The 15,666-nt window shown below is 34.9% G+C and overlaps 1 protein-coding gene across 2 annotated transcripts; it reads left to right on the forward strand.

Moving 5' to 3' along the window:
- Window positions 1-2,024: 2,024 nt before the first annotated feature.
- On the forward strand, window positions 2,025-12,060 carry LOC131927505 (RNA-binding protein spenito). 2 transcript variants are annotated; one of them, XM_059283187.1, is made up of 4 exons: window positions 2,025-5,546; window positions 6,443-6,493; window positions 8,244-8,367; window positions 9,170-12,060. In XM_059283187.1, the coding sequence occupies exon 1, from the start codon at window positions 2,128-2,130 to the stop codon at window positions 4,378-4,380; it is 2,253 nt and encodes a 750-aa protein (XP_059139170.1). In that variant the 5' UTR covers window positions 2,025-2,127; the 3' UTR covers window positions 4,381-5,546; window positions 6,443-6,493; window positions 8,244-8,367; window positions 9,170-12,060. The 2 variants fall into 2 exon arrangements, with proteins under 2 accessions (XP_059139170.1, XP_059139169.1); XM_059283186.1 differs by lacking the exon at window positions 8,244-8,367.
- Window positions 12,061-15,666: the final 3,606 nt, after the last annotated feature.

Raw genomic sequence — 15,666 nt, forward strand, 5'->3', positions numbered from 1 at the left:
ATATATATATATATATATATATATATATATATATATATATATATATATATATATATTATATGTTATAACTGGGGCTATGTGTTCCTCAGCTATGCAGTGAGAGGGTCTACATTACCATTATATTCTGTCTAGCAATTTAGTAGTTCATCCTAAAGCACGACGACATCAAGGTATACAAATTATTCGACAGGACGACATTATTTAATTTTACAATTTATTGCACTATAAAAAATACATAGGACGACTTGAACGAACGATACTAAGACTGTACTACAGTACAACATCACCTTAACACAACAAGAACAAGAGTACTTTTTAACTTCTTTCCCCGACAACAACGATTAAAACGTCACATTGTAACTATTCAATTCATCATTAACTTTCGCACTGATATTCGTTCACACCAATCCTCCTTGTTTAAATAAGTAACAGTGGTATTAATTTACAGTGGGGTCCATGGTGGTGGGGGGTTAGGAATGAACCCCCACCCCCTTCCCCTGCCTACGCCATTGATATGTGTATAATAGTGCGGAGCATTAGTCTATCTTATATTAAGCTGAAGTGGACTATGTGTCTCTGTAAGTATGTAACATATTTTTGGGAGACATGCATGTAGTAAAAAAAAAAAACCACCATTATGTAATATTTCTAAACTGTTCATTATATATATATATATATATATATATATATATATATATATATATATATATATATATATATATATATATATATATATATATATATATATATATATATATATATGGAGAGAGAGAGAGAGATGGGGGAGGAGGCTCGAAAAATAATGCGGGGGGGGTGTATTTCCGCCAATGCCACACTTAAATTAGGACTAACCTAGGCCTATTTCAAGTTAATATTATTATTTAATGATGAATAACAATTATCTATCTATGTATATAATTCTCTTATTGGAGACGTTAGAAAACAAGCTGTAAGCGCGCCTTTCTGTCCCCTCTCTTCCTCTCTAGGAAGTCTGGTGAGCTGTGGTTCACGCTAAATGTTTACGTTGGTAGAGCCGGGTTTAGTGACGGCTATTAGGGGCAGATAATTTAGTTTAAAACGATTTTAAACTTTGGGGAGGTAACTAAGAGGAGTTTACTTTCACGGGAGGGGGGGGGTGGGGTAGGGGAAAGGAGGGGGGGGGGGGTTATCGTCCTTAACGACTTACTGATAGTGTTTTAAAGCAAATATTTTCAGTGACAGCAGTGGTACTGTCGAATTCACAAATTATGAATTACTGATACGTAGAAAATAAAACAACTAAATAGCGGCGTATGATACGCCGCGGGTCGGCTCGTAAACAATAAAGCTTCGCTATACATTCTACATACTACTAGCTACACATAGAATCTACAAGGCTGGCTGAAAAAAAAAAAAAAAAAAAAAACCAAAGGGGAGATTACCCATTGTGCAAATCGCTAATTTTTTGTTCATACTCATCCGCACAACAAAAAAGTCTATTTAGTTCCACTTACTATTTTTCTTTAATAGTTATACATACCAGATTATTATTACATAAAAATACTAATTTGTTTAAACAATGAAAAGAAAAGTATTTTTTTTACATAAAAGCATAAACTTGTGTTTAGATTAAGTTAAATCCCTAATGCCAGATTGGATTAACCAAAAAGGTAAAGATTACCTGTTGAAGCTTAAGCAAAACTTTTAATGATCACACATATTTAAAATTGTACTTTTAAGTAAGTTATCTACATTCAATGAACTATTTGCTCGTCAATAGTTATTTAAAATATGCCTGCACAAGTTTAAAAAAAAAACCACGGAATAACGGCAGATGGTGCAGAATATATAACACGTATAGTTAAGTATAAACGCTTATTCTAAACAATACAATAAGAAAATACATTTTTACATCAAAGAATTAATTTTATTTTAACATGTTTGATTAAATATTATTAACATATTAAAAATATTTTTCTGGCTTCATATTGTAGCGAAATCTGCCTGCATAATGGCGAGTCTCATTATGAGCGTATGAATATAGGTCTAGGTACTATGCATCCTGTGTAATGACAACATTTCAGGGTTTCTGTACCAAGGTATATCTGGAGTCTAGAATTAGGATTATAAATTATAGCCTGGTCAAACATGTCGAGTGTTCTTAAACGCAGCATGGATCGAGAAGGATCACCTATGAGCAAGAGATCAAGGTCCGGGTATGGACCAGAACATGATATTCGCGATAGATTGAGCCCTTCAGACTTTGAAAGACGCGATAGTTACGGAGGAAGCCGAGGAAAGTATGATCCACGCGATGCCCCACCGGGTCCGCGTCCTGTTTACCGTTCTGAATTTTTAGTTCACGATGGCCCCCCGCCTAGACAATTTGAAAATCGTGCACCACCCCAGGGAGCACCATATCAAGCACAAACTCGGTGGTTACCAGAAAATAATGATTATAGATCACTTTACATTAGTGGTATACCTAGCAAAGTTCCGGATCAGATTGTTAGAGATTGTTTAATTGACAACTATAAAAGGTTTGGTGAAATGAATGTTAAAATAACAATGTCCAATGATCAGCGTGTTGCTTATCTTAATTTTCGTTATCCAGAAGATGCAAGGGAAGCCCTGATGAATGGCATAAAGTTCTTGTTTGATAGAGAACTTAAAATCAATCCGGTATTTAACAAAAGACGCAATCTTAGTCCCAGTCGCAATATTTTACCACCTGGTGGTAGCAACAGTGGCAGACTGCCAACAGATCCTAGTTTTTACAGTCGACACTCACCACCACCTTATGACCGAAGGCCACCACCTCCTGATGTACCACCGTATGGTGGTCGAGATGACTATCGAACAGGTCCCCCTCCTCCTGGAAGTTTACCACCTGAAGGTGAGAGAAAAAGTGAAAAATTTCCTTATCATTTAGATCATGTTGATCCAGAATATGATGATAAAGCAACTAGAACTCTCTTTGTAGGTAATCTTGATGTAAACATAACTGATTTTGACTTGCGGAATATTTTTGGGAAATTCGGAATGGTTGAAGATGTTGACATAAAAAGGCCCATCCGAAATACAGGAAATGCTTTTGCTTTCATCAAATATATAAATCTGGACTGTGCTCATCGAGCTAAAGTAGAAATGTCTGGAAAGTATATTGGTAGATTTCAATGCAAAATTGGTTATGGGAAAGTGACACCCACAACAGTTGTATGGGTAGGTGGTCTTGGACCTTGGGTTACAGTTGAAACATTAGAAAGAGAATTTGACAGGTTTGGTGCTATTGTACATATTGAATGGCCAAGAAATAAAAACTTTGCTTATGTGGTTTATGATAGTATAGATGCTGCACAAGCAGCTTGTCAGCAAATGCGTGGTTATCCACTAGGTGGCCCAGAACGAAGATTAAGGCTGGATTTTGGAGAAAAAGATCATATTAGCAGAAGTCACAGCTTGCCTGACTACCATTATCCTCCACCTAAAGACCGCACTTATGGTCCCCCACCAGAGCGCCCACCAGGTCTATGGAGAGAGACGCCACGTGGTCCCTTGGAGGGTCCAGAGCGACAGAGATATGAAGAATGGCAGCGTGAAAATCGTGATTATAGGGGACCACCACCTGAAGCTTACCGTGATGATGGTCGCAGACATGATGAATATCATTATGAAAGAAGACGGGAGCGCACTCCAGATTATGTTAAGGGTCCTTATCATGTAGGTGCTCCTCGATCACCAGAAAGAGCAAGAGGAGACTACAGAGATGACAGAGGCCCATCACGTGAGGAAGAAAGACATTTATCTGAAAGAAGAGATTACAGGGCACCTAGTCCTAATGGGGATTTTATCGATAATCAATGTCGTACATTAGCGGATTTGGCAAAGATGTTACCAGTAGCTTGGAATGGTGCTCTTATTTTAAAAAGCTCTGCATTTGCAACACGTATGCATGTTGTTGGAGGGGATGTTACATTGGTTGATACACTTATGCGAGATCCGACATCAACTGAATCACCTGTTTTAAAAATAACTCAGCGTTTACGGTTAGACCAACCTAAACTAGATGATGTTGGTCGCCGTATTCAAGTTGCTGGGCCTCGTGGTCATTGTATTCTTTTAGCTATGCCGAGTTCTCTAACTAATTATGAAGATAGTGCAGCGCCTATTCAGCAGCGTCCACTTAAAAATCTTGTAACATATTTAAAGCAAAAAGAAGCAGCTGGGGTCATCTCGTTGCCTCCAATTCCAATACAAGGAAAGAAAGATGTTGGGGTTTTACATGCATTTCCTCCATGTGATTTTGGATTTAATTTTTTAAGGAATCGAGCACCAAAATTATCTCCAGAGACAACAAAGGAAGATTATCTTGTTGTTGTTGTCGTCAATGGAGCTGCTTAAGTATTTTTATCTCCCATTGTTAAATGAATGCTGTATGTGTACTAAAATTTTAAATTGTTACAGTTTGTTTTGTAATTTTTAACTTCCAATTTTCTGTAATTAAAAACCTAATCTTTTAATTTTTGGCAGCTACGTAAATATTTTTCTATTCTTAAATTATACTTCTCTGTAATTAAGTTAGTAAGCCATAGGGTGTGATGCTGTAGACCTAGTGAAATTACAAAAATTATATTTAATTTATGCTAACCTGTTGTGCACTTTAAGCTGTAGTTTCAGTTTGGACTGTTTGATTTTAAAACTAGATAGGACCACACACCTACAAACACGCTAAAATTGAAAATGTTCTTGATAAATTCGCTCATTTCTAAAATATCTATATTTTTATTGGGTTATATTATTACTTTAAATAGCAGTAATCATTATCTATGAATATTATAAATAGGCCTACTTAGTTGTCCACATATTTTACATTTGTATGATAGGAAGTCTAATAATAGAACCATACCATAAAACTAGTTTGTAATGAATTTAACTCTAACTTAACCCATACCATTGTAGAGCTAATTTCATATATTATTAAACTAATTTAAACTGCTAGTCCAAATATTGGAATAAAAAAGATCAACTCAGCTCTACTTATATTTCTTTTTTTTAAAAAGCCCCAAAACTTAAATTACAAAATGTGGTATTTTTAATTTTAAGTAGCAACGATTTAACTAGACAATGTATTTACTGGTATTTGAATGTTTGGTTTTAAATTGTATGTACTGGGTGTGTAATTTATTGTTGAGATTTCCTCTTAAAATCATTGTTTTTATCATAGGCTTAGGATAAGGAGTAGAATCTAATAAACTAAAACAATTTAGCCCTGTGTAGAAATGTACATTTTTAAAGGCTTTTATTTTTACCATATTCATTTTGATGTAGAAACAATAATGTCTAACCATAATTCTTTCTCTGGAATAATCTTAAAAATATGTACATTTTTCTACAAATATAAATGTAAAGTAGAAGTACCTCTGTATACATTATTGTATATACTTTTTTTGTGAGTTGTGGAAGGTTCTACAGGTGTTTTTGAATCCCAGATGCATCTAGATCTACCATTTGGAACACAAACTTAGACATAGTTGGCTCATTTATCTGGACTGGATATGCGTTTTTATGTAAGTTGTGGCTATTGTAGAGTTAGTTGTGACCTGGTCATTATTGTTGACCAAAACAAAAACTACCTTTTCACCTAATTTATTTTTGTGATAAGCTCATTTTTTTGGCTTTCCTTTCAAATAAAAAAAAAAATCTTCAAATCAAAATTTAAAATAAAAAACAACCACTTACAAATTTTTATTATCACATTTTAAATAATACTTCTCCCAAGATCTAAAACATGTGAGCTGATGTAGCATACACCGCTATTTAGGTGTTTTATTTTCTACTTATCAATTCATGATTTGTGAATTCGACACTGCCCCGCCCAGTGAAAGCAGCCGTTTACAGTCGACAATGAACTTATCTCCCCTTAGTTTGATAGTTTCAAATAGTTTAAAAACTAAATTATCTGCCCCTAATAGCCGTCACCTGTTCAAGCCGGCTCTACTATTGTAAACGTTCGGGGTGAACCATAGCTCGCCTGACAGGTGGGGATGAGGATGGTAGCAATATGCCTAGCAAGCGAGGTAGGAACGGCCAAGCTGTGCTGTGTCTCGTATGGTCCCCATGAAGAGAATTATATATATATAGATTTTTTTTTTTGAGAGTATAATGGGCTAATACTAAATTGGGATATTTCTTTTCACAAGGGTATGGCATGAATCTATGGTAGAGCGAATACAACTGCTAACCCAAAACTTGAGTTTGAATCTCGGGTTCTTGTCCATAGAACATGTTGCTGAGTCCACTCAGCTTCATTTTAGAGAAAGTATTAGTGGCTAAGCATAGTGTTGACCACACTATACCTTCATGTGCAGAGTTCACTGAAACAGGTCAACTCTACTTCACCTGGGTAGTTCGAAAGGGTACTTGACTTGACGTTTTCTTTTCAAAGTTAAATTTTTAATTTCAGATTTAATTATAAAGAAACCAGTAATCCAAGATCCAAGACTTTAAAAGTATTGTGAGTATTATACTTGATTAAGATTGAATTTCATTCATTGAAGATTTTTAGAGTTTAGCAATTATTTAAGTCCATTTATGAACTATCCATATTCTCATCAGTTTATAATGATTGTTTTTACAAAAGTCAATCTTGCTTGCTTAGTTTCACAATCTTAAAATCATTCTGTAGAAGTAGGAAGCCTCATGTTTTGGTCACCCATTGGTTTAAAATATGTTCTGATTCTGTCTTGTTAAAGTCTTTAGAATAATATTACACAAAAACCACCGAAACTTCAGTTTTAAAATGGTCCCAGAGCTTTCTAAATATTGCTATGTCAAAAACTTGTGATAGCTTGATGATTTCTTAAACAGTAAAAAAGTTACGCCATTAAAAAATATTTTAAATATTTTAACGTTGTTTTAAAAAGACATGTTTGAAAGGTATCTGTAAAAATCTATGTCCCAAGCTTACTGGTTTTAACTTAACCCAAACCACATTCTTAAAGAGCAAACTGAATTTGTTTTCAAACAGGATAAAATACCTTTTGAATTAATTGCTACTAAATTGTCTTCTCTTACTTAATGATAAAATTAAAAGGGGACATAAAGAACACCAGTTGTGTATGTTTGATAGAAATCACCAATAATTTCTATACTTACACAAAAGCACACATGTTTTCAAAATGTTCTTTGAATTAAAATTCAATAATGTACTTATTTTTGAGGTTTGAAAAAAATTGAGTCTGTTTTCTTTGTATGAGTGTTTGTGTTGAGTTCAAAAGATTCTGTTTGTGACATAAACTTTTACAGATATAACCTCTCAAACATGGCACCCCTTAGGGTGTTTAAAAAATGCTAAAAACCAACTTTTTAAAACGTCATAACTTTTTTTACTACTTGAAATATATGAACAAATTTAGTACCAGCTATCTTAGAATCGTGAGTTCTTGACATAGCAACTTTCAAAAAAGCTCTGAGACCGTTTTAAATAATCATTTTGATACCTCTAGTTTATGTACTGCGTTATATTGTTTACATTTTTGTTTGCTGTTGTGTTGTCATTTGCGGTTCGTTTTTGTGCTTTAAGTATATGTGTGTGTATATATTTGTATACACGTCGTGTTTCATCATGTCAATATTGTAAGGTGCTATTTAAAATTAACATAGACACTACAGTGCTCACGAGATAGCCCGGGACATCAAATCGCATCCAGATGATATAGTCAACGATTATTGTCTATCTTGTCTTTAGTGTATATTCTTCTTTTAAAACAAAGGTAGCTGCCATAGTGCTATCAGGGGAGCCCGGGCGCTTTTGGTCACACAATCACCAGGACACAGCAGGCTGCATCTGTTGCGTTTTTACTGTGAATATAGTGGTACCCCTTACCCACTATGCAGAAAGCCCAATTAACGGATACCAAGTGCTAAGATGGCCGCTCGAGAACTAGGGGCACCAAACCATATGTTGTAAAAAATCTTAATTTGTTTTTCTTCTCAGAAACCTCACATGAGTATTCTCATCAACTCCCTAAAGTTTCATGGCACTTGGATGAATGGTGTTAAACCGTATCCGACTTTTAATTTTTACATACCGTATATATATAAAAATCGCGCAACCCTTGTGAAATTTTAAAAAAAAAAAAGATTTTTTTTTTGCAGAAACCTCCCCTGGAGTGTTTTAATAGACTCCCCAAAGAAATTTTCATAGCAATTGGATAAACTGTGATAAACCACAATCGACTTAAATTTTTTTATACCTTGTATAGTGAAGAATCGAATCGCACCTTGCCAGAGTGCTACCTCTGTGAAAATTGAAAAACCATTCTCGCTGAAACCTCCCCAGGAGCATTCTCAACAACTTCCCAAAGTTTCATGCCACTCTGATAAAAGGTGTAGTAGTGCTTAAAAGACACATATATATCTATACATATAATGTACTATTAGTGGTTGGAACCAAGGGTTAATAATATTCAGAAATGATTTTTGATTAAACAGAAAGTAAGATCTATATATATAATCCTCCTCTTCGAGCCGTTAGAAAACAAGCTGCAAACGCTCTCCCTACCTCCCCACCCCTACATGGTTTTAGTGAGCTGTGTTCACTCTAAATGTTTACAAGCAGAGCCAACGATTTTAAACGTAGGGAGGGGGGGGGGGGTTATGGTCCTTAACGAGCTACTTATAGTGTTTTAAAGAAATATTTTCAGTGTCAGCGTTGGTACTGTCGAATTCACAAATTATGAATTATTGAAAATTAGAAACAACTAAATAGCGGCGTATGTTATGCCGCGGGCCGGCTCGTAGTTGATATTAGAATTATAGTGGAATACTTCAGTCAATAGGTTATAAATATTTATACATTTCTTGTTCTTTAATCATGGCAATATAGTAGGCCTACACCAAAATACATTTCCACATTCATATAGTTACATAAGTTAAAAATAGATAACCAAATAAGTATGAAAAGAATTATAAAAATAAAAGGCAATTGTGGTGTTTCTTTTTGTCCTTAATAGTTTTAATATATGTAACAGTTATACATTACTAGTACTAGAAGTAAGTCAAATTTTGTATACATTTTAATTTAAATATTTAATTCAAATACATTTTGTTTACTTTAACTATTGAGCATATTTATTTTTTATAGCCATTTACTGCTTGCATTGTAGAGTGTTACATTTTCCCCCCACAGGTTCTACTGGTACACACAAGTCAAGGCTTCTGTTTATGGAGAAAATGTTAATAATTCATGTATTAGGCCATTTCATGGAAATGTGGTGTATCTTCGTACATGCAGTGTTATCAATCTTGTTGGACAAAATAAGGCAGTTTAATTGTATATTAATTCTTAAAATGATTTATTGATACAGGCACTGAACCAGTGAACTGTGTTATTGGATTATTTTGTGCTTTACTGGGAAGTGGTCTTTATATTGTAGTGCTTTAAGTATATTATGATGTGATTTCATTGTTGTGGTTTTATTCATAAAGCAAATCTAATAATAGTGCTATACATTTATAATGACTAGCTGAGAAGAAGTATAGTAAGGGTAATGTGCAAGATTTCATGATTGCCATTTTAAAATAATAGGTTTGTTGAACTGCAATGATGTGCATGTGAATATTTAATGCTTTTTTCCATTTGTGGAGATAGTGGTGTGTATATACATGTTCTTTTCTTCATTTGAGACCAAAGTGAATCATTGTGCATACTATAATTTCTCAAGGATGATCCCACTTTTTATTTCTATAAAAGTTCATTTTTCAATGTTGTCATTTGTTTTCCCCCCTATTATTTTTTATAGAGCCCATATTAGTATGCGGTGGTTTGTGTATCCTTAGAACTAATAGATCAATAAACATATTACTCTACTTGAATACAGTATGGAATTTTGTGTAAGATGTGATCAGACAGCTCTAATAATCTGAGTGTGTTGTGGTTAATTTTAATCTGCGGTCAGTACTGTTAAAAATGAAAATGTGTTTTTGGTTACTATGCAAATTGTTCTGTAAACTGGCAAGCATAAAAACACTAAGTGATGGGGATATAAGTGGAAACATTAAAGTTGTTTCAACTTGTAGCTAGACGCATCTGGATGTGAATTCCTTTAGTTTAATCCAGCCTTGTGGTGACTACTAGTGTTATGGTTAGTAATACAAAATTTTGTGGTGTATGGTGTGTTTAATGATATTAGAAAACCTTGTGGTGTAAGGTGGCCCATGCATTTTATAGTGAGTAATACAAAACATTGTGGTGTAACGTGGACCATGCATTATAGTGAGTAATACAAAACATTGTGGTGTAACGTGGAACATGCATTATAGTGAGTAATACAAAACATTGTGGTGTAACGTGGACCATGCATTATAGTGAGTAATACAAAACATTGTGGTGTAAGGTAACTCTAGGTATATGGTAGTACACAACTTGTGTATGGCAAAAAGCGTGCAATCAGTAAAGTAAAAGTGAGATTCGCTTAAAAAATTTAAAGGTGGCAATTATATTTTTATGTTAAGATCATAGCCTACTGCAAATAGTTTTCAGGTCTAAAACTATAAACCTATGAATTCCAAATCAAGGAATTTACGTTTAACTAAAGCTTGGTTATACAATTTAAAAGAAAGGGTTAAATAATCAAACTTAACAGTATTAAGTATTTATATCTGTAAATAATTGTTAATAGCTATGACTGTGATACTCCACTGCTAATTTGGACTTGATCAAGGGTAGGCCTGCTAAATGGCATCTAGTCCAGGTTTCTAAGTCATCTGTTTTCTGCAGGTGATATTAAAAGTGGACAACCTTGTTTGTATTTTGTTCCAGAGTACCAAAATGGAGAACAAAAAATTAAGGATTTGTTTCCGTAGCATTATATTTAATGAAAATTAATGGCATATAATGTAGATCTACTTGGTTTTGACTTCTGTGGATGGAAGTTGTTTTTAGGTACCAAGACAGTTGAACTAAATTAAACGTTTTAAGTCATAAATATATTGGTCGTTTGTGCCTGCAGAATTGTTTGTAACAAGGATTTATTCTGTGGTTCAGGTAGGCAGTAAACTAAATGTATATTTGAATTAGTTGGGTGGAACAACTTGATTTATTCTGTAGTTCAGGTAGGCAGTAAACTAAATGTATATTTGAATTAGTTGGGTGGAACAACTTGATTTATTCTGTAGTTCAGGTAGGCAGTAAACTAAATGTATATTTGAATTAGTTGGGTGGAACAACTTGATTTATTCTGTAGTTCAGGTAGGCAGTAAACTAAATGTATGTTTACAGCAGGGCTGTCCACTAATTAGGGTGATAATGCCCTCCAAAAAAAATTAAATGTCTTCGCAAATTAAAGGGAAGGGGTTGTTGCAGTTCCTTTTTAAAATTTTGCTTGTGGCAACTCAGGTTCATGGTCTATATCTAATCTAGAACAAGTAATCTAATCTATACATTTGTTCTCCAAGCAGCCTACGAAGATCTAGATCTAGGCACAAATCTCAATTACATCTAGATCTAGTCAAGTTCTTTAAAATAAATCGTGGAGTGAGAATGTAACCGATTACCATCATTATTGAAAATGAAAGTGTAGCGATGATGTAAAATTTAACTTCAGTCGATTTTATATTTATCTGATTTTTTTTTGGTCATAAATATTGAAAGTAACTTTAGTAACTGACAAGATCATCTTTTGGGGGAAATATATGCATTTGTTTCTTTTTCTTAAATTGTTTTTGGGTTGTAGGCAGCCCTAAATACGTGATTACAAAATTTTTTACGAAGCAAATGGTAGTCTGTCCCAGCTTTATTTATCTCCCCCTTGCCCTACGGTCCTTAGGGCGGGAGAAGTAGAGTTCACCTGTTTCAGTGACCGATGTTCCCATCGAACATTAATTGTATGCATCATATTCATACAAATATTATTTATGTACGACAACCAAGTCTACTGGTGTGGATGTCTGTCCACATGGGCTCGAACATGAAAATCTTAAATAGATTAGATACCCAAACAGAGGCGTAGCGACCCTTCCCGGCGCCCGGGGACATACTTTCAATTTGGCGCCCCCCTCGGGAGCAAATTTTCGATTTGCACATCCCCCCCCCCTTGAACTTTTCATTTGCACCCCCCCCCCCTCAAACTTTCGATTTGCACCCCCCCTCAAATTTTCGATTTGCACACCCCCCCCCCCTTGAACTTTTCATTTGCACCCACCCCCCCCCCCCTCAAACTTTCAATTTGGCGCCCCCCCCCCTAAGTTCGGCGCCCGGGGACATATGTCCCCCCCCCTCACTACGCCTCTGTACCCAAAACCTATGCACTTGCTGTTAGTTACACTCATGCCTTTCGCTTCCTTAGATCTACATTGTCGCTTTGCACTTTGAGATTGCTCAATAAATTGAATAATTTATACATTACGAGCCGTGCTGCTATAGACTTAATCAACGGGTAAATAACGTATTTTAAATGTTTGTTTTAAATATTCGCAATTCGCAGCACTGTTTGTAATAAAATTATTGCAAGTTCCATCAGTTACCTCGAATTATTCATTAAAAAAAAAACCTAATGTTTACAAATAGTACAATTACTATAATACGTGTGAATGTGTTGATCTGTAAATTAAAAGAAACGGAAAAAAAGTAAATAAAAACTTCTAATAAATGCTCCCACTCCACCGTAAACGAGAAACTATATACTTTATAGGCTTGTAAACCTACAATATATATATTAATATAGGCTAGGGGGTCATCCATAAATGACGTCACACTCGTAGGGGGGAGGGGGGTTCAGATGATGGGACGTCAGACTTTTGCATTATAAAAAAGCAATGTTAGAAAACGAGTTTTAGCCGTTATTTCGCGTTTTAGAAAACTGTTTTAATAAATTCTAATAGGAATGTATTAAAATACTATGTTGACGGAGTTCTGACAAGATTTTGGAAAAATATCGATATTTAAAAAAAATAAATCCAACAGCAATGTTGAGGGGGGTTGTAGGCTGAGGTGTGACGTCATTTATGAATGACACCCCTCCCCTATTAGTCAGGACTGAATCGTTTTCAGTTAAAATTTAAACCTGATAAAATTTTAAATGCTGAAATTGTGCCTCTTTCTCAAAGTTACAGTTACAGGGTAACCTAAGTCCAAAGTTGTAATGTGAATGACCGGAGTGCTATCCTTTAATTTTTGTGAGTTTACGAGGCAATCGTATGTGTTGCTCTGTGTGCATATTTCGGCTTTACAAACGGAGAAAAAAAAGAATGTTATAGTAACAGCTTTGGTGACCGAATGGTTCAGTAAATACATTGTGTACATTATTACTACATAGACAAAGGAGTAACTGATTCTCTACAATACAAAGACTTCCTACTAGAGCTCAAACCTAGTGTCATCGTATAAAAAATGGCGTCATATTGGTGAGTATATTATTATTCTAGATCTAGTATTTAACCCTTATAGCCCAGCCGTTTCTTTTCCACTGTACATATTACCACACTTTCATATACTGCAATATTAACGAATTTAAATATGATAATAATTTAATATATAACTTGATTTCAATATTTCTATTGAAATTTAGCAGCAATAGAAACCGTATTGTTAAATTTATTATACTTAAGTCTAGATCCGGTACTAGACATTGCAGAGTTGACCAGAATCTTTCCTTTTATCATTGTTGACATCACATTTTTTTTTACATTTTTTTTTTAGGTTTTGCAACCAAAACGACCGTAAACAAAAAAAAAACAACTTGAAAATAATTCATAAATTTGATATTTTTAAATCAATGTTATAAGAACTTCAGAAGAGAGGTTGCAAATCCAGAGAACGTTAAAATAATTGTTTTAGCTTTAAGGCTACTTAATTATTTTTATCACTCCAAGCCAGTGGCATCGCTAGGTCGGGATCATCCGGTGCGGCAACTTAAGACGGTAGACACAACAGTCCTCTACTAGAGGCTCTAGCATTAAGACAGTAGACCTAACAAGATCATTCAGCTTGACCACTTAATTTTTTAAAATAAATTATAGTTAACAATGTACGTTAGAGGCAAATTTGGTAATTAATTTTGACCCAATTCTAATGGGGTGGGGGAGCTACCGTTTACTTACAATCGATATAGACAGGAAAACAATATATATAAAACAACTCAGCCATTTATTTTCTTATCAAATGTTTAAAATTCTGTAATGCAGCTCTAATTTAAATTTGTAACCTCTAATATCTACTAAGCCTTTGATATAGGCTACAATTAGTACCTTTAGTTTATCGACCACTAGATCCACCCCATACTGTTGAGGAATTATTTGCTTAGCCGGTCGACGATAGACTCTATATTGTACGCGTCTAGTTAATTAGCCTTTAAATATAGTTACATTTTATATCTAATAATGTTTTAATAATATTGAATCGTAGTAAGAGCTACATAGTAAGTTAGCTGTAGGTTTTCGTGTGTATTGTTAGTTGATGCAGTGTGCAATACTAGCCTATGGTAATTGAATCTTTGGTGTAATCATTTATGTCTAATAGTTAAGACCTATAAAAGACCAATAAAGAATTGAATCTGTTATTCATAGTTATGTCTTCTCTGTGTGAATGTTTAAAAATGCGTACTGTAATTAAGTAGAGTGCTGGGCGCCACTTGAAGCATGTGTATAAGGGGTGGTGGAAGACTGAAGACCGACTGACTAAAAAGGGAAGACAGCCATAAGGCCGACATTGGTAAAAATTCTAAAAAAAATATAAAAGAGTGTCTATTTGGTACTTTACTACAAATAGCCCTCAGAAGGCTATTCGTACTTCGCTATTTTTAGCCGACCAATCAAGTTAATTTTAAAATTCATTGTCCTGCGCATGCGTGCATAATTGTTTTTATTAGCTTGTGTTGAGATTCCAATTTTGAAGCTCGTTGTAACTGTTCCTGTGGTCGAAGTGTTGTGCATTGGCTAGTTTGTTTTCGAGGCGTTAGGTTTAGGGTAAGTGAAAAGGTTAGATCTAAAAAAGAATTAGTTCTCGATCTATAGGCCTACAGCATGAAAAAGGGAATTCAAGAATAACAGAAAAAATGCCTCACGCTGATTGGTCAGAGTACGAATAGCCTTCATAGGGCTATTTGTAGTAAAGTACGAATAGCCGGAGCCATAAAATATGGTGAAACTCATACTCCCCCACCCACAAGTCAACGTTCACAGTACGACGTCAAATCTCGTCTGCATGACCCGCCCTTGTGCGACAATGTTTGTTGCTAACCTCAAGAGGTGATCAGTTGGCTCCATGCGACTAGCATAAAAGTTAAACAGGTAGGTGGAAATATTTTGCCAACGGCCCGGTCATTTTGGCTCCCGACAACTGGACCCTTGTCAATACGGTTCCAGTATGAATATGAAATCTGCCACTACGACCAGTTCATCAATGCTCCTAAAAGTTGCACAGAGAACACCCTCTAATGAAACAATGTGTGCAGCCATCTTGTTCGGCAGCTATTTCTTCTTTTAGGCCGACCAGAGTGATGCGCTAACAGAAATTTGCGCAAAACTGAAAAATGCGCTAATAAAAAAATGACGCACACAGAACATAGTACACAGATCCCTCAGCAATGATGAATGTGACACTGTATCAAAGAGAAAGAACAATTGCGCAGAAAAGAACAGGACTAAAATAGAACATGTGCACACACAGAAAATTACACATTACATTTC

Source organism: Physella acuta, unplaced genomic scaffold (genome assembly GCF_028476545.2).
Source record: "Physella acuta isolate Inbredline_101_S28 unplaced genomic scaffold, ASM2847654v3 ptg001411l, whole genome shotgun sequence".
NCBI classification, from domain to species: domain Eukaryota; kingdom Metazoa; phylum Mollusca; class Gastropoda; family Physidae; genus Physella; species Physella acuta.

Coding starts and splice junctions, on each gene's coding strand:
- LOC131927505 (XM_059283187.1), top strand. CDS start 2,128: ATGTCGAGTGTTCTTAAACGCAGCATGGATCGAGAAGGATCACCTATG.